Source organism: Salvelinus alpinus, chromosome 19 (genome assembly GCF_045679555.1).
Source record: "Salvelinus alpinus chromosome 19, SLU_Salpinus.1, whole genome shotgun sequence".
Classification (NCBI taxonomy): domain Eukaryota; kingdom Metazoa; phylum Chordata; class Actinopteri; order Salmoniformes; family Salmonidae; genus Salvelinus; species Salvelinus alpinus.
The window spans coordinates 7,711,277-7,731,582 of record NC_092104.1 but is presented as its reverse complement, the minus strand read 5'-3'; the positions used below and the strand labels follow the sequence as shown (position 1 = coordinate 7,731,582).

Below are 20,306 nucleotides of genomic sequence, written 5' to 3'. Positions count from 1 at the left end.
GTGGGAAGCATTGGAGTCAACATGGGCCAGCATCCCTGTGGAACGCTTTCGACACCTTGTAGAGTCCATGCCTCGACGAATTGAGATGGTCCTTGCCTATAACCACTAGGGGTCAATGCAGTTTCCTCTACCACAGTCATGGCTACCAGACGATGCTTACTGCTGTCCCCCACTCATCAACCATGGTATTTAATGTCGTTTTTTAGGTTCTCTGCTGTGTGCCTCTCCTCCATGCTCTCAGTTGTCAGTACATACTTCATGTCCCACTTCTCATCAATGTGATGTAGCGTGTTCATAGACATCCAACGATCTGTTGTTTATGCCACGTATGGTGTTGGAGAGCTTTGTACTTGCAGAGCAGCCATTGTCCAATTTCTCTATCTAGGCCGACAATTTTTCGTGGCATGTTGTAGTCTGTTTCTATATACTGATGCCAACCGGGCAGTGAAGCCCACATCCTCTACCATTTACAATAGCTACATATCAACTGTAATCCTTCCTGTAATCGCCGCTTTGATCATTTCTGTAATCGCTAAAGTGCACACCAAAAAAAGGAAATGGCTTTCTTTAGTGTGTGTGTGTGTTTATATGTGTGTGTGTGTGTGTGTGTGTGCGTTTATATGTGTGTGTGTGTGTGTGCGTTTATATGTGTGTGTGTTTATATGTGTGTGTGTGTTTATATGTGTGTGTGTGTTTATATGTGTGTGTGTGTGTGCGTTTATATGTGTGTGTGTGTTTATATGTGTGTGTGTGTTTATATGTGTGTGTTTATATGTGTGCGTGTGCTGGTCAGTTAGGTTTTGAGTGGTGTTGTTTTCGCACAGGGACAATGAAAAAAAGAGAATAGAAAGTGGTTTCCTTTTTTGTGCGTGCAGGAAACTGCTACTTTAGCGACAGAGAAAGAGACGTGCGTTCCTCGAACAAAGAACAAACTGAAGGGAAAGAGACGAGAACAGCACAGAGGGAGAGACTTAGTGGGGAGAGACTTAGTGGGGAGAGACTTAGTGGGGAGAGACTTAGTGGGGAGAGACTTAGTGGGGAGAGACTTAGTGAGGAGAGACTTAGTGAGGAGAGACTTAGTGGGGAGAGACTTAGTGGGGAGAGACTTAGTGGGGCAAATAAGAAGAGGAGAACGGGAGAGATTAGGGAAGTATAAAAACTGTGTGTGTGTGTAGTCACACCCTGTGTGTGTGTGTGTGTGTGTGTGTGTGTGTGTGTGTGTGTGTGTGTGTGTGTGTGTGTGTGTGTGTGTGTGTGTGTGTGTGTGTGTGTGTGTGTGTGTGTGTGTGTGTGGTCCCACCCCGTGTGTGTGTGTAGTCCCACCCTGTGTGTGTGTGTGTAGTCCCACCCCGTGTTTGTGTGTGTGTGTGTAGTCCCACCCTGTGTTCTGTGTGTGTGTGTGTATGTCTGAGTCCCCTCTAGATTCCAAGCCCACCTCCCTTTCACCAGCCAGATGTGAGAACAGACAAGAGCAGAGAGGAGGGAGAGGGAGGGAGAGAGAGAACATGAGACAGATGAGAGAGGAGTGTGAGGGAGGGAGAGAGAACATGAGAGAAGAGAGGAGTGTGAGGGAGGGAGGGAGGGAGGGAGGGAGGGAGGGAGGGAGGGAGGGAGGGAGGGAGAACATGAGGCAGAAGAGAGAGGAGAAGAAAAATTTAGAAAATAGGACTATTTGAAACCGTGAATGATTTAGTGAGGGAGGGAGGAGTTTAAAAAGAGAGACAGAGAGAGTAAAGCAGTCTCAGAAAGCCAGAGGAGGGAGGAGTTGAGAAAGAGAGACAGAGAGAGTAAAGCAGAGTCTCAGAAAGCCAGAAGGAGGAGTTGAGAAAGAGAGACAGAGAGAGTAAAGCAGTGTCAGAAAGCCAGAGAAGGGAGCGGATACAGAGAATGAGGGAGGGGTAGAGGAGGAGGAGTTAGTGTGTGAACGATGAAGGGATAGCCTTGATGAAATCAGCAGCTTGTTCATTTGTCGGACTTTCCCAAGACTGCATGGTGGTCTGCACGTCTCACACACTCCCCGGTCGGACACACACGCACGGCTGTAGCCGGGACTAACGGTAAGAGCGGTGGCAAGCCTCTTGACCTCAGGGTCAGGGGTTAGGGTGTGGGAGGGGTGGGCAAACACACAGGAAGTAGTGGTGAATGAAAGTGAGTGTTCACTCTCTCCATCTTCTCTCTTTTCTTTTCTGGGGACTCCTGAAGTAAAGCAGTGGAAAGAATGAGTGAAGGAAGGAGTTGGTTTCTAGGAATGACGATCCAGGAGTGAATAGTTTGGGAAAGAGAGAGGGGGCGAGACAACGAGAAAAAGAAAGAGAGACAACGAGAAAAGGGAAAGAGAGAAAAAGCCATAACTTTGGAATACTTTTTATTACTTTTTTTTCTCCAATCTTTACAACATCACTTCAATGCCTTCTAACCTTTAAACAACCAGGTAAATGCTTTCTTTGTCTGTATAAGTTAGTCTGTTACATATTAGACATGAATGTGTATTGCTGATTGTTTCTCTACCTACGGTCTGGTCTATTTCTCTAGTAAACAAGGTTTGACATTTTTCTGTTGGAGAGGATGTCAGAACGCGAAATACTCTTCAGAACTGAGAAGTCATTTTGGGATTGATCTTGATGATGATGATGAGGAGGAGGAAGATTATGATGATGGTGCTTTAACATAATGCCATGTGCGTACTTGTGTCCTACAGTGTTTTGATCTAGCTGTTTGACCAGGTGTTGTGTTAGTGTGTCATTACCCACACACGCGCTATTCTCCAGCGTTACTGCTGTGTTACACTGGGGCACTACCTTGACATACACCTGTTGTCGCCCCGCAGTGTCCCTCTCAGGCCACTGTAACTTTCACCTGGTGAGCTCACAGTCCCCTGCAGCCAACCTAAAGACTGAAGGGGTCAAATCATCTGGTCAGATCATTGAAACGACTGTGCTACCGACAAAGGAACGAGTCAAAACTGTTTTATAATGACGAATAAATATTATAACTATTAGACTTAAAGGGCCAATCAAAGCGTTGTGTTGTTATCTGGTAAACTGAGAGGGGACACTCACACCTGGCTTTGTGGACTGAGAGGGGACACTCACACCTGGCTTTGTGGACTGAGAGGGGACACTCACACCTGGCTTTGTGGACTGAGAGGGGACACTCACACCTGGCTTTGTGGACTGAGAGGGGACACTCACACCTGGCTTTGTGGACTGAGAGGGGACACTCACACCTGGCTTTGTGGACTGAGAGGGGACACTCACACCTGGCTTTGTGGACTGAGAGGGGACACTCACACCTGGCTTTGTGGACTGAGAGGGGACACTCACACCTGACTTTGTGGACTGAGAGGGGACACTCACACCTGGCTTTGTGGCCTGAGAGGGGACACTCACACTTGGCTTTGTGGACTGAGAGGTCAGGTGAATTATTCAGCAGTTGATTGTTGGGAGTTTTTGTGTTCTCTGTGCTCCGGTCTAAAAGAGTTGTACTGTTAAAGACTGTCACTGTAGTGCAGACTGATCCCCTTCACTTCTCTCCCCTCCAACACCACAACTTTACATTGACGTCAGTGCATCAGACAGTACGTGGTCAGGTGAATTCCACTGCTTTACAGGAAGTGACACAGACTGTATCCACCCAGGGTGCTTCCGTATCTCCCTTAACCACTGATTTCTGATCAGTTCTCCTCAGCCCAGGTCAAACCTAGATTATCAGAACCTAAATATTACATCTGTCCTTGGATCAGTGGTTCTAAAAGGCATAATGATAACGCTCCCAGCACATGATGTTACTCTAGTCGATGATGTCATCTAAACAGTAAGTGAACGCAACCAGGAAGTGTGCGTCTGAAATGGCACCTTGTTCCCTTCTGTAGCTCAATTCTTTTGACCAAAGTCCAAAGTAGTGCACTATCTAGGAATTAGGGTGCCATTGAAGATGCGCATAGGGTTCAGTACATCCTGAGAGTAGTTCCCAGGGTTGGGGAGTAACGGATTACTAAAACCCCCAAAAATGGTAACTGTAATCCGTTACAGTTAACAGCAAACAATATTGTAATCAGATTACAGATACTTTTGAAAAAAAATGGATGATTACGTGCCTCGTGAGTTTAGTTCAACTGTCACACTCCATCAGAACCCCACATATAAACGTGTTTTTCTCTAATGTTTGTAAACATTGTAAATGTAAACAAACACTGTGTAACATGGGGTTAAAACAATAATTGTTATATCATGGATAGTCAGTCCTTGCATCTATAGCTCTGTCTATTACTCTGAGAGTGGTTACATTCCTCCAGGCCCATCCCTCAGCTTTTTTACCAAAACAGAGGCGGGGTGCCGTTTGTTCATGTTTCATCTGTGGATTTGCACTTCTTGGAATGACTGAAATTCTGAAAGACTTTGGTTTTTAACGTAAAGATATAATTTTATCATATTATTATAAGTAGTAGAAAGCGATGGGTTAGAAGAAGCCTACATAACCAAACCATAAAGGAAAATGTAACCTCCATATATGGCCAGCTATGTGAACTTTAACATTGATTTATCCTGCGATAGATGTCGTTCAATTGGTAACATACATTTTTGTCCTTTTCTAATGCCTCTTAAGGGGAAAGTAATCTAAAAGTAACTGAATGTAATCATATTACATTACTGAGTTAGGGGTAATACAAAAGTTACATTACTGATTACAATTTTGGACAGGTAACTAGTAAAGGATTACATTTAGAAAGGAAAAAACCCAACGTGCAACCAGGGGAGGCTCCAGTATCGAGTTTGGGAAACCCTGTACTATGGTATAAATAATATAGTATTCAGTGTAGTGTAGTGTTTTTGCAGACTTTTGTAGTATTTACTCTAGTATTTACAGTTAACTATAGTATAAATACTGTAGTAAAATAAAACTAGTATATACTATAGTAATCACTGTAGTGTTTTTTGGGATTGTAGTATACTGTAGTATTTAATGTAGTGTTTTTGTGGAATGTACTATATTTAATGTAGTGTTTTTGTGGACTGTACTATATTTTATGTAGTGTTTTTGCCTGAATGTACTATATTTAATGTAGTGTTTCTGTGGACTGTAGTATTTACTGTAGCGTTTTTGCAGGCAGGTAGGCAGGTGGGCAGACAGGCAGGCAGGTGGGCAGGCAGGTAGGTAGGTAGGTGGGCGGGCGGGCGGGCGGGCAGGACTGGGAACTGATAGTACAGAACTGCTGCTCTTTTCTATAACCTGTAGGAAACACCATCAATAATATATAGCAGTATCTTTTGTGTCATAATAGACAGGTGTCTGGCCTACAGTCCATTAACTGTACTGTAGCATTCATAGTGTTTTATCACAGCCCATGCTTACTGTCATAGTGTTTTACCATGGTCCATGCTTTACTGTCACAGTGTTTTACCATGGTCCATGCTTTACTGTCACAGTGTTTTACCATGGCCCATGCTTTACTGTCATAGTGTATTACCATGGTCCATGCTTTACTGTCACAGTGTTTTACCATGGCCCATGCTTTACTGTCATAGTGTTTTACCATGGTCCATGCTTTACTGTCACAGTGTTTTACCATGGCCCATGCTTTACTGTCATAGTGTTTTACCATGGTCCATGCTTTACTGTCACAGTGTTTTACCATGGTCCATGCTTTACTGTCACAGTGTTTTACCATGGTCCATGCTTTACTGTCACAGTGTTTTACCATGGTCCATGCTTTACTGTCACAGTGTTTTACCATGGCCCATGCTTTACTGTCATAGTGTATTACCATGGTCCATGCTTTACTGTCATAGTGTTTTACCATGGTCCATGCTTTACTGTCACAGTGTTTTACCATGGCCCATGCTTTACTGTCATAGTGTTTTACCATGGTCCATGCTTTACTGTCATAGTGTTTTACCATGGCCCATGCTTTACTGTCATAGTGTTTTACCATGGCCCATGCTTTACTGTCATAGTGTTTTACCATGGTCCATGCTTTACTGTCATAGTGTTTTACCATGGTCCATGCTTTACTGTCATAGTGTTTTACCATGGCCCATGCTTTACTGTCATAGTGTTTTACCATGGTCCATGCTTTACTGTCATAGTGTTTTACCATGGTCCATGCTTTACTGTCATAGTGTTTTACCATGGCCCATGCTTTACTGTCATAGTGTTTTACCATGGTCCATGCTTTACTGTCATAGTGTTTTACCATGGTCCATGCTTTACTGTCATAGTGTTTTACCATGGCCCATGCTTTACTGTCATAGTGTTTTACCATGGTCCATGCTTTACTGTCATAGTGTTTTACCATGGCCCATGCTTTACTGTCATAGTGTTTTACCATGGCCCATGCTTTACTGTCATAGTGTTTTACCATGGTCCATGCTTTACTGTCATAGTGTTTTACCATGGTCCATGCTTTACTGTCATAGTGTTTTACCATGGCCCATGCTTTACTGTCATAGTGTTTTACCATGGTCCATGCTTTACTGTCATAGTGTTTTACCATGGCCCATGCTTTACTGTCACAGTGTTTTACCATGGTCCATGCTTTACTGTCACAGTGTTTTACCATGGCCCATGCTTTACTGTCACAGTGTATTACCATGGTCCATGCTTTACTGTCATAGTGTTTTACCATGGTCCATGCTTTACTGTCATAGTGTTTTACCATGGCCCATGCTTTACTGTCACAGTGTTTTACCATGGTCCATGCTTTACTGTCATAGTGTTTTACCATGGCCCATGCTTTACTGTCATAGTGTTTTACCATGGTCCATGCTTTACTGTCATAGTGTTTTACCATGGTCCATGCTTTACTGTCATAGTGTTTTACCATGGTCCATGCTTTACTGTCATAGTGTTTTACCATGGTCCATGCTTTACTGTCATAGTGTTTTACCATGGTCCATGCTTTACTGTCATAGTGTTTTACCATGGTCCATGCTTTACTGTCATAGTGTTTTACCATGGTCCATGCTTTACTGTCATAGTGTTTTACCATGGCCCATGCTTTACTGTCATAGTGTTTTACCATGGTCCATGCTTTACTGTCATAGTGTTTTACCATGGCCCATGCTTTACTGTCATAGTGTTTTACCATGGTCCATGCTTTACTGTCATAGTGTTTTACCATGGTCCATGCTTTACTGTCATAGTGTTTTACCATGGTCCATGCTTTACTGTCATAGTGTTTTACCATGGCCCATGCTTTACTGTCATAGTGTTTTACCATGGCCCATGCTTTACTGTCATAGTGTTTTACCATGGTCCATGCTTTACTGTCATAGTGTTTTACCATGGCCCATGCTTTACTGTCACAGTGTTTTACCATGGCCCATGCTTTACTGTCACAGTGTTTTACCATGGTCCATGCTTTACTGTCATAGTGTTTTACCATGGTCCATGCTTTACTGTCACAGTGTTTTACCATGGTCCATGCTTTACTGTCATAGTGTTTTACCATGGTCCATGCTTTACTGTCATAGTGTTTTACCATGGCCCATGCTTTACTGTCACAGTGTTTTACCATGGTCCATGCTTTACTGTCACAGTGTTTTACCATGGCCCATGCTTTACTGTCACAGTGTATTACCATGGTCCATGCTTTACTGTCATAGTGTTTTACCATGGTCCATGCTTTACTGTCATAGTGTTTTACCATGGCCCATGCTTTACTGTCACAGTGTTTTACCATGGTCCATGCTTTACTGTCATAGTGTTTTACCATGGCCCATGCTTTACTGTCATAGTGTTTTACCATGGTCCATGCTTTACTGTCATAGTGTTTTACCATGGTCCATGCTTTACTGTCATAGTGTTTTACCATGGTCCATGCTTTACTGTCATAGTGTTTTACCATGGTCCATGCTTTACTGTCATAGTGTTTTACCATGGTCCATGCTTTACTGTCATAGTGTTTTACCATGGTCCATGCTTTACTGTCATAGTGTTTTACCATGGTCCATGCTTTACTGTCATAGTGTTTTACCATGGCCCATGCTTTACTGTCATAGTGTTTTACCATGGTCCATGCTTTACTGTCATAGTGTTTTACCATGGTCCATGCTTTACTGTCATAGTGTTTTGCCATGGCCCATGCTTTACTGTCATAGTGTTTTACCATGGTCCATGCTTTACTGTCATAGTGTTTTACCATGGCCCATGCTTTACTGTCACAGTGTTTTACCATGGTCCATGCTTTACTGTCACAGTGTTTTACCATGGCCCATGCTTTACTGTCACAGTGTATTACCATGGTCCATGCTTTACTGTCATAGTGTTTTACCATGGTCCATGCTTTACTGTCATAGTGTTTTACCATGGCCCATGCTTTACTGTCACAGTGTTTTACCATGGTCCATGCTTTACTGTCATAGTGTTTTACCATGGCCCATGCTTTACTGTCATAGTGTTTTACCATGGTCCATGCTTTACTGTCATAGTGTTTTACCATGGTCCATGCTTTACTGTCATAGTGTTTTACCATGGTCCATGCTTTACTGTCATAGTGTTTTACCATGGTCCATGCTTTACTGTCATAGTGTTTTACCATGGTCCATGCTTTACTGTCATAGTGTTTTACCATGGTCCATGCTTTACTGTCATAGTGTTTTACCATGGTCCATGCTTTACTGTCATAGTGTTTTACCATGGCCCATGCTTTACTGTCATAGTGTTTTACCATGGTCCATGCTTTACTGTCATAGTGTTTTACCATGGCCCATGCTTTACTGTCATAGTGTTTTACCATGGTCCATGCTTTACTGTCATAGTGTTTTACCATGGTCCATGCTTTACTGTCATAGTGTTTTACCATGGTCCATGCTTTACTGTCATAGTGTTTTACCATGGCCCATGCTTTACTGTCATAGTGTTTTACCATGGCCCATGCTTTACTGTCATAGTGTTTTACCATGGTCCATGCTTTACTGTCATAGTGTTTTACCATGGCCCATGCTTTACTGTCACAGTGTTTTACCATGGCCCATGCTTTACTGTCACAGTGTTTTACCATGGTCCATGCTTTACTGTCATAGTGTTTTACCATGGTCCATGCTTTACTGTCACAGTGTTTTACCATGGTCCATGCTTTACTGTCATAGTGTTTTACCATGGTCCATGCTTTACTGTCATAGTGTTTTACCATGGCCCATGCTTTACTGTCACAGTGTTTTACCATGGTCCATGCTTTACTGTCATAGTGTTTTACCATGGCCCATGCTTTACTGTCATAGTGTTTTACCATGGTCCATGCTTTACTGTCATAGTGTTTTACCATGGTCCATGCTTTACTGTCATAGTGTTTTACCATGGCCCATGCTTTACTGTCATAGTGTTTTACCATGGTCCATGCTTTACTGTCATAGTGTTTTACCATGGCCCATGCTTTACTGTCACAGTGTTTTACCATGGCCCATGCTTTACTGTCACAGTGTTTTACCATGGTCCATGCTTTACTGTCATAATGTTTTACCATGGCCCATGCTTTACTGTCATAGTGTTTTACCATGGTCCATGCTTTACTGTCATAGTGTTTTACCATGGTCCATGCTTTACTGTCATAGTGTTTTACCATGGCCCATGCTTTACTGTCACAGTGTTTTACCATGGCCCATGCTTTACTGTCACAGTGTTTTACCATGGTCCATGCTTTACTGTCATAGTGTTTTACCATGGCCCATGCTTTACTGTCATAGTGTTTTACCATGGTCCATGCTTTACTGTCATAGTGTTTTACCATGGTCCATGCTTTACTGTCATAGTGTTTTACCATGGCCCATGCTTTACTGTCATAGTGTTTTACCATGGTCCATGCTTTACTGTCATAGTGTTTTACCATGGCCCATGCTTTACTGTCACAGTGTTTTACCATGGCCCATGCTTTACTGTCACAGTATTTTACCATGGTCCATGCTTTACTGTCATAGTGTTTTACCATGGTCCATGCTTTACTGTCACAGTGTTTTACCATGGTCCATGCTTTACTGTCATAGTGTTTTACCATGGTCCATGCTTTACTGTCATAGTGTTTTACCATGGCCCATGCTTTACTGTCACAGTGTTTTACCATGGTCCATGCTTTACTGTCATAGTGTTTTACCATGGCCCATGCTTTACTGTCATAGTGTTTTACCATGGTCCATGCTTTACTGTCATAGTGTTTTACCATGGTCCATGCTTTACTGTCACAGTGTTTTACCATGGCCCATGCTTTACTGTCATAGTGTTTTACCATGGTCCATGCTTTACTGTCATAGTGTTTTACCATGGCCCATGCTTTACTGTCATAGTGTTTTACCATGGTCCATGCTTTACTGTCATAGTGTTTTACCATGGTCCATGCTTTACTGTCACAGTGTTTTACCATGGTCCATGCTTTACTGTCATAGTGTTTTACCATGGTCCATGCTTTACTGTCATAGTGTTTTACCATGGTCCATGCTTTACTGTCATAGTGTTTTACCATGGTCCATGCTTTACTGTCATAGTGTTTTACCATGGTCCATGCTTTACTGTCATAGTGTTTTACCATGGTCCATGCTTTACTGTCATAGTGTTTTACCATGGTCCATGCTTTACTGTCACAGTGTTTTACCATGGTCCATGCTTTACTGTCACAGTGTTTTACCATGGCCCATGCTTTACTGTCACAGTGTTTTACCATGGTCCATGCTTTACTGTCATAGTGTTTTACCATGGTCCATGCTTTACTGTCACAGTGTTTTACCATGGTCCATGCTTTACTGTCATAGTGTTTTACCATGGTCCATGCTTTACTGTCACAGTGTTTTACCATGGCCCATGCTTTACTGTCACAGTGTTTTACCATGGCCCATGCTTTACTGTAGTGTAGTATTGACATAGTGTCTGGTTAGTCAGTAGTACTGTAGTATTGACATAATGTCTGGTTGGTCAGTAATACTGTAGTATTGACATAATGTCTGGTTGGTCGGTAGTATTGACATAATGTCTGGTTAGTCAGTAGTACTGTAGTATTGACATAATGTCTGGTTGATCAGTAGTATTGATATAATGTCTGGTTAGTCAGTATTACTGTAGTAGTGACATAATGTCTGGTTAGTCAGTAGTACTGTAGTAGTGACATAGTGTCTGGTTAGTCAGTAGTACTGTAGATTTGACATAATGTCTGGTTAGTCAGTAGTACTGTAGTAGTGACATAATGTCTGGTTAGTCAGTAGTACTGTAGTAGTGACAAAATGTCTGGTTAGTCAGTAGTACTGTAGTATTGACATAATGTCTGGTTAGTCAGTAGTATTGACATAATGTCTGGTTAGTCAGTATTACTGTAGTAGTGACATAATGTCTGGTTGGTCAGTATTACTGTAGTATTGACATAATGTTTGGTTGATCAGTAGTATTGACATAATGTCTGGTTAGTCAGTAGTACAGTAGTATTGACATAATGTCTGGTTAGTCAGTAGTACTGTATTATTGACATAATGTCTGGTTGATCAGTAGTACAGTAGTATTGACATAATGTCTGGTTAGTCAGTAGTACAGTAGTATTGACATAATGTCTGGTTAGTCAGTAGTATTGATATAATGTCTGGTTAGTCAGTATTACAGTAGTATTGACATAATGTCTGGTTAGTCAGTAGTATTGACATAATGTCTGGTTAGTCAGTAGTACTGTAGTATTGACATAATGTCTGGTTGATCAGTAGTACTCCCAGCTCTGTCGGGGGCATTCAGCCCGAAACAGTTTTTTTCCTTTCTGTCCTTCAGTGTGAGCTGTTCTGGTCCAGTCTAGTCTTGTCCCGTCTGGTCTGTTCTATTCTGTTATATTCTGGTCCCGTCTGGTCTGTTCTATTCTGGTCCAGTCTGTTCTGGAACAGTCTGTAATATTCTGGTCTTTTCTGGTCCAGTCTGTTCTGGAATGGTCTGTTCTATTCTGTTCTATTCTGGACCAGTCTGTTCTGGTCTGGTGCGATCTGGTCTGTCATCAAGGCTTCCTTCTATTGTGATCTACTATCAGCAGATAATTAAGGCTTTCTGTCGCTACAGGTTTCAGCTATGTATTACCATACTTCCTAAAAGTCCCTTAGAGAGAAAGAGATTGTGTCACACTTGGTGTATTAGTTAGTGTGTAAATGGGTCAGTAATGTAGATATTGTGTGTACCTGTAACGTATAACAGTGCACACTCAAGAGGTGCGACATCTTATGCAGCCATTGTGAACATTGTAAAGGAGTCACATTAGTCTTCTGACACACACACACAGACAGACAGACAGACAGACAGACAGACAGACAGACAGACAGACAGACAGACAGACAGACAGACAGACAGACAGACAGACAGACACGGGGGAGGCCACCCTTAGCAATCTCCACTCCACTTCCTCCGCTCTCCTTCAAGCAGCTCTAACTCAAACGTCATTTTCACTCAGGAAAAAGCCAGCTTCAGTGCAGCATACATACATACAGTACAGTAACAGAGAAGTCTAATTATAACCAGGTAGCTGATAACAGCAGAGAGGTGTTATTCCTGTCCAGCTATCTGTTGACAGAACTACGATCAACTGAACATGACGTCTCAGAATGACAAGACATTTAGCTGGGGTGCAGAGCGCTTAGTACTCTGGATAGAGCTTTTAACAATCAGACTGTTACTTTATAGTGGGATGGTTAAAGAATGGATGGGCCTTTTCTTATAGAAACACATTTTCAGTGCACTTGTCGACAATGTGCCGTTGATTGAATCCCTGACTTTGGTCCAGTCCAGTGAAAGACTGGGAGACAAGGATATGACTGACACCAGAGATAGTGTTTGTCTTCTGTGAGGATAAGACTGACACCAGAGATAATGTGGAATTATTTGAAGAGGTATACACAAACACCTCAGTGTTCAGTCATAAGCTTGAGCAAGGCCAGGCCTCCATCTGTCTCTCTTTCTCTCTGTCTCTCTGTCTCTCTCTCTCTCTGTCTCTCTCTCTCTCTGTCTCTCTTTCTCTCTCTGTCTCTCTTTCTCTCTCTGTCTCTCTCTGTCTCTCTGTCTGTCTCTGTCTCTCTCTCTGTTTCTCTCTCTGTTTCTAACTCTACAACACACACATGCCCACACGGGGGAGGCCACCCTTAGCAATCTCCGCTCCACTTCCTCCGCTCCCCTTCAAACAGCTCTAACTCAAACGTCATTTTCACTCAGGAAAAAGCCAGCTTCAGTGCAGCATACATACATACAGTACAGTAACAGAGAAGTCTAATTATAACCAGGTAGCTGATAACAGCAGAGAGGTGTTATTCCTGTCCAGCTATCTGTTGACAGAACTACGATCAACTGAACATGACGTCTCAGAATGACAAGACATTTACAGTTGAAGTCGGAAGATTACATACACCTTAGCCAAATACATTTAAACTCAGTTTTTCACAATTCCTGACATTTAACCCTAGTAGAAATGTCCTGTTTTAGGTCAGTTAGTATCACCACTTACTTTTAAGAATGTGAGATGTCAAAATAATAGTAGAGAGAATGATTTATTTCAGCGTTTTTCTTTCAACGAATCCCCAGTGGGTCAGAAGTTTACAAAAACTAAATTAGCATTTGGTAGCATTGCCTGGTGTAACAGAGTCAAGTTTGTAGGCCTCCTTGCTCGCACACGCTTTTTCAGTTCTGCTCACAAATTTTCTACGGGATTGAGGTCAGGGCTTTATGATGGCAACTCCAATACCTTGACTGTGTTGTCCTTAAGCCATTTGCCACAACTTTGGAAGTATACTTGGGGTCATTGTCCATCTGGAAGACCCATTTGCAACCAAGTTTTATCTTCCTGACTGATATCTTGAATTGTTGCTTCAACATATCCACAGAATATTCCTTTCTCATGATGCCATCTATTTTGTGAAGGGCACCAGTCCCTCCTGCAGCAAAGCACCCCCACAACATGATGCTGCCACCCCTGTGCTTCACGGTTGGGATGGTGATCTTCGGCTTGCAAGCCTCTCCCTTTTTCCTCCTAACATAACGATTGTCTTTATGGCCAAGCAGTTCTATTTTTGTTTCATCAGACCAGAGGACATTTCTCCAAAAAGTACGATCTTTGTCCCCATGTGCAGTCGTCCCATGGTGTTTATACTTGTGTATTATTGTTTGTACAGATGAATGTTGTTTCTTCAGGCATTTGGAAATTGCTCCCAAAGATGAACCAGACTTGTGGAGGTCTACAATTATTTTCTGAGGTCTTGGCTGATTTCTTTAGATTTTCCCATGATGTCAAGCAAAGAGACACTGAGTTTGAAGGTAGGCCATGAAATACATCCACAGGTACACCTCCAATTGACTCAAATTATGTCAATTAGCCTATCAGAAGCTTCTAAAGCCATGGCATCATTTTCTGAAAATGTTCAAGCTGTTTAAAGGCACAGTCAACTTCGTGTATGTAAACTTTTTGTGATACAGTGAATTATAAGTGAAATTATATGTCTGTAAACAATTTTTGGGAAAATTGTCCTAACCGACTTGCCAAAACTATAGTTTGTTAACAAGAAATTGTGGGGTGGTTGAAAAACTAGTTTTAATGAATCCAGCCTAAGTGTATGTAAACTTCCGACTTCAACTGTATATGGGGTGCAGAGCACTCAGGACTCTGGATAGAGCTTTCAACAATCAGACTGTTACTTTATAGTGGGATGGTTAAAGAATGGATGGGCCTTTTCTTATAGAAACACATTTTCAGTCCACTTGTCGACAATGTGCCGTTGATTGAATCCCTGACTTTGGTCCAGTCAGGTGAAAGACTGGGAGACAAGGATAAGACTGAATCCAGAGATGGTGTGGTCTTCTGTGAGGATAAGACTGACAACAGAGATGGTGTGGTCTTCTGTGAGGATAAGACTGACAACAGAGATGGTGTGCTCTTCTGTGAGGATAAGACTGACAACAGAGATGGTGTGCTCTTCTGTGAGGATAAGACTGACAACAGAGATGGTGTGGTCTTCTGTGAGGATAAGACTGACAACAGAGATGGTGTGGTCTTCTGTGAGGATATGACTGACAACAGAGATGGTGTGGTCTTCTGTGAGGATAAGACTGACAACAGAGATGGTGTGGTCTTCTGTGAGGATAAGACTGACAACAGAGATGGTGTGGTCTTCTGTGAGGATAAGACTGAATCCAGAGATGGTGTGGTCTTCTGTGAGGATAAGACTGAATCCAGAGATGGTGTGGTCTTCTGTGAGGATAAGACTGAATCCAGAGATGGTGTGGTCTTCTGTGAGGATAAGACTGAATCCAGAGATGGTGTGGTCTTCTGTGAGGATAAGACTGAATCCAGAGATGGTGTGGTCTTCTGTGAGGATAAGACTGACAACAGAGATGGTGTGGTCTTCTGTGAGGATAAGACTGACAACAGAGATGGTGTGCTCTTCTGTGAGGATAAGACTGACAACAGAGATGGTGTGCTCTTCTGTGAGGATAAGACTGACAACAGAGATGGTGTGGTCTTCTGTGAGGATAAGACTGACAACAGAGATGGTGTGGTCTTCTGTGAGGATAAGACTGACAACAGAGATGGTGTGGTCTTCTGTGAGGATAAGACTGACAACAGAGATGGTGTGGTCTTCTGTGAGGATATGACTGACAACAGAGATGGTGTGGTCTTCTGTGAGGATAAGACTGACAACAGAGATGGTGTGGTCTTCTGTGAGGATAAGACTGACAACAGAGATGGTGTGGTCTTCTGTGAGGATAAGACTGAATCCAGAGATGGTGTGGTCTTCTGTGAGGATAAGACTGAATCCAGAGATGGTGTGGTCTTCTGTGAGGATAAGACTGAATCCAGAGATGGTGTGGACTTCTGTGAGGATAAGACTGAATCCAGAGATGGTGTGGTCTTCTGTGAGGATAAGACTGAATCCAGAGATGGTGTGGTCTTCTGTGAGGATAAGACTGACACCATAGATGGTGTGGTCTTCTGTGAGGATAAGACTGACACCAGAGATGGTGTGGCATTATTTGAAGAAGTATACACAAACACCTCAGTGTTCAGTTCAGTGTTCAGTCATAAGTTTGACCTCAGTGTTCAGTTCAGTGTTCAGTTCAGTATTTAGTCATAAGGTTCACTGGCACCAGGTCTGGAGAAAGACAAGGCCTCCATCTGTCTCTCTCTCTCCAACACACACACGCAAACACACACACACACACACACACACACACACACACACACACACACACACACACACACACACACACACACACACACACACACACACACACACACACACACACACACACACACACACTCCTAGCAGCCTTGCCTCTCTGTGGTCTTGCTGTGTGTGTGTGGAGGCTGTCAAGGCTGGAAATATAGAGATTTTGCCAAAAACACAAGCTTTAATATTCTCAACATTTTAAAAGTTAACGTTTAACATTTAGAATTAAAACTTAATCAGACCTTATGAAGGATGTGATTATACAGCATGATCACTCTGGATGGATATCGTATTCCTGTTGACATTCTCTTACAGCTCATTTAAAAAGCTACATCCGGTATGGTTGGTAAAAATCAGCTTCTCCTCATTGCTTTAATGATGTGCCTTGTTTGGCAACGAAACCCATAGTGGGATGGAAAATGTACTGTGAAGTGTTTTTGAGCGGGCTGTATAGCCGCCTGGTAGGGTTGAAGGTGACACTGGAAGGTGTGTGTGTGTGTGTGTGTGTGTGTGTGTGTGTGTGTGTGTGTGTGTGTGTGTGTGTGTGTGTGTGTGTGTGTGTGTGTGTGTGTGTGTGTGTGTGTGTGTGTGTGTGTGTGTGTGTGTGTGTGTGTGTGTGCGTTTGTGTGTGTGCGTTTGTGTGTGTGCGTTTGTGTGTTTGTCCGCGTGCTTGCACGAGTGGGTGTGTATGTATTTCAGCAGATTGGGGACTTTCTGTGCCTCTGTTTTAAGACACTCATTCTTAAACACACACGTGTGTTATAAATAGATCCAGAGCTGAGGTCACCATGGCAGCCAGTCCTGAGGGGCGGGATCCTAAAATGTCTGTTTCCTGTCTTGGAATACTGAACAGCAGCCCCCCCTTACACACACAGACATGCAGACAGACAGTCCATTGTGGTGACAGCAGTGGTGATAACAGTCCATTGTGGTGATAACAGCCCATTGTGGTGATAACAGCCCATTGTGGTGATAACAGCCCATTGTGGTGACAACAGTCCATTGTGGTGACAACAGTCCATTGTGGTGACAACAGTCCATTGTGGTGACAACAGTCCATTGTGGTAATAACAGTCCATTGTGGTGACAACAGCCCACTGTGGTGATAACAGCCCATTGTGGTGACAACAGTCCATTGTGGTAATAACAGCCCATTGTGGTGACAGCAGTGGTGATAACAGTCCATTGTGGTGACAACAGTCCATTGTGGTAATAACAGCCCATTGTGGTGACAGCAGTGGTGATAACAGTCCATTGTGGTAATAACAGCCCATTGTGGTGACAGCAGTGGTGATAACAGTCCATTGTGGTGACAACAGTCCATTGTGGTAATAACAGTCCATTGTGGTGACAACAGCCCACTGTGGTGATAACAGCCCATTGTGGTGACAACAGTCCATTGTGGTAATAACAGCCCATTGTGGTGACAGCAGTGGTGATAACAGCCCATTGTGGTGACAACAGTCCATTGTGGTAATAACAGCCCATTGTGGTGACAGCAGTGGTGATAACAGTCCATTGTGGTGACAACAGCTCTACCTTTAATACATGTGAAAATATGGTTCCACATGTGAAATTTTAACTCAACATGTGAAAATACACACACATGCCATTGCAGTAGATATGGAGTGTGTTTAGACCATGGGGAGGGTGTCTGGCCATTTTACGGGGAACCTCCCTTTGACTCACCACCACATCCCAGAGAGAGAGGGAGAGAGAGAGAGAGGGAGGGAGAGGAGAGGAGAGAGAGAGATAGAGAGAGAGAGAGAGCGAGGGGGAGAAGGAGAGAGAGAGAGAGAAGGAGAGAGAGAGAGAGAGGGGGGAAGGAGAGAGAGAGAGAGAGGCAGAGAGAGAGAGGCAGAGAGAGAGAGAGAGAGAGAGAGAGAGAGAGAGAGAGAGAGAGAGAGAGAGAGAGAGAGAGAGAGAGAGAGATGGGGTTGGGTACTGAACACCTCATAGAGCACTTTATGGAAAATGATTTAATAGCAATGAAATGGCAGCATAGTCCAGCCCTGTTACAGTAAATGCACTGAACTGTGTGGTTGTTGGGGAGAATTCAACCTCTCGTACGTAAGTTTGACTAACAAACTCAGAACCACCTCTCCAGGAGAAGCAGAACCCATTTAGGATCAACAACGGACTTTTAAAGATCCACGTTTCACACTGAGACGGTAGTCGCAACGATAGTCGAGCCAAGGTGTTGCTTGTGTTATTGTGTGAATGGAATGGTAGGTCAGTACACAACATATCCTGGTCTCTCTTTCCCCAGATAAACACCACGGGTAGATGAAGAAGCAGAGAAGATGACGTTCTTTGGGCTGGACTGTGCCAAGAAGAAAGAGAGAGGTGAGGAGGCGACCAACTTCCCTGTTCTCATGATGTTTCATAGTTCAAAATACAGAGAATGGCTACCCCGTCATCTGTCCTCTCCTTTTCTCTCCCATCTCCCCATCTCAGCCACTCAGTTCAGAGAAGACATTACTGCAGTTTTACTCTTTATTACTGCAGTATTACCTTACTATATAGTCAAAATGAAATACTTACAGTATACACTGTCAAGTAATTATCTTTTTATTTTCTCATGATTTGGCTGGGTCTAATTGTGTTGCTCTCCTGGGTCTCTCTCTCTCTCTCTCCCTCTCTGTCCTGTTCTCTCCCTCTGTCTCTCTCTCCCTCTTTGTCTCTCTGTCCTGTTCTCGCTCTTTCTCTCTCTCTCTCCCTCGCTCTCTCTTGCTGTGTCTTCTGTCCGGCTCTCTTTCTCCCCCTCTCTCTATCTATCTATCTATCTATCTATCTATCTATCTATCTATCTATCTATCTATCTATCTATCTATCTATCTATCTATCTATCTATCTATCTGTCTGTCTGTCTGTCTGTCTGTCTGTCTGTCTCTGTCTGTCTGTCTGTCTGTCTGTCTGTCTGTCTGTCTGTCTGTCTGTCTGTCTGTCTGTCTGTCTGTCTCTCTGTCTCTCTGTCTCTCTGTCTCTCTGTCTCTCTGTTTCTCCTGTTCTCACAGAGCTGGAGAGGAAACTGAGGGCAAACGACAGAGAGCATAACCTCTCCTTCACATATGCGGTGAGTTTAGTTGAGTGTGTGTGTATGAGGGTGCCTATGTATATGGTATTCACAGGGGTAAAACATATGTTTCACCATCCTGGTTTGTGTGCATGTGTGTTTGGGTAGGCCTTTTGTATTGAGTATAGATCAGTCCCCTGGGACCAGACTATATATGTTACTGTGTTGAGTATAGATCAGTCCCCTGGTACCAGACATGTTACTGTGTTGAGTATATATCAGTCCCCTGGGACCAGACTATATATGTTGCTGTGTTGAGTATAGATCAGTCCCCTGGGACCAGACTATATATGTTACTGTGTTGAGTATAGATCAGTCCCCTGGTACCAGACTATATATGTTACTGTACTGAGTATAGATCAGTCCCCTGGGAACAGACTATATATGTTACTGTGTTGAGTATAGATCAGTCCCCTGGGAACAGACTATATATGTTACTGTGTTGAGTATAGATCAGTCCCCTGGGACCAGACTATATATGTTACTGTGTTGAGTATAGATCAGTCCCCTGGGACCAGACAACATGTTACTGTGTTGAGTATAGATCAGTCCCCTGGGACCAGACTATATATGTTACTGTACTGAGTATAGATCAGTCCCCTGGAACCAGACTATATATGTTACTGTACTGAGTATAGATCAGTCCCCTGGGAACAGACTATATATGTTACTGTACTGAGTATAGTTCAGTCCCCTGGGACCAGACTATATATGTTACTGTACTGAGTATAGATCAGTCCCCTGGAACCAGACTATATATGTTACTGTACTGAGTATAGTTCAGTCCCCTGGGACCAGACTATATATGTTACTGTACTGAGTATAGATCAGTCCCCTGGAACCAGACTATATATGTTACTGTACTGAGTATAGATCAGTCCCCTGGGAACAGACTATATATGTTACTGTACTGAGTATAGTTCAGTCCCCTGGGACCAGACTATATATGTTACTGTGTTGAGTATAGATCAGTCCCCTGGGAACAGACTATATATGTTACTGTACTGAGTATAGTTCAGTCCCCTGGGACCAGACTATATATGTTGCTGTGTTGAGTATAGATCAGTCCCCTG

At 43.1% G+C, this 20,306-nt stretch overlaps 1 protein-coding gene across 3 annotated transcripts in view; it reads left to right on the top strand.

Moving 5' to 3' along the window:
- Positions 1-1,751: 1,751 nt before the first annotated feature.
- LOC139544943 (phospholipid-transporting ATPase ID-like) overlaps positions 1,752-20,306 on the top strand; it is a 53,344-nt gene continuing 34,789 nt past the window's right edge. The window contains exons 1-4 of one of the 3 annotated variants that reach the window (XM_071352171.1): positions 1,752-2,057; positions 2,208-2,431; positions 18,427-18,503; positions 19,175-19,233. In XM_071352171.1, coding sequence (XP_071208272.1) covers positions 18,461-18,503; positions 19,175-19,233 — 102 coding nt within the window. In that variant the 5' untranslated portion in view covers positions 1,752-2,057; positions 2,208-2,431; positions 18,427-18,460. Of the gene's footprint in view, positions 2,058-2,202; positions 2,432-18,426; positions 18,504-19,174; positions 19,234-20,306 lie in introns of all 3 variants that reach the window. The other 2 variants (XM_071352170.1, XM_071352169.1) reach the window with 2 other exon arrangements.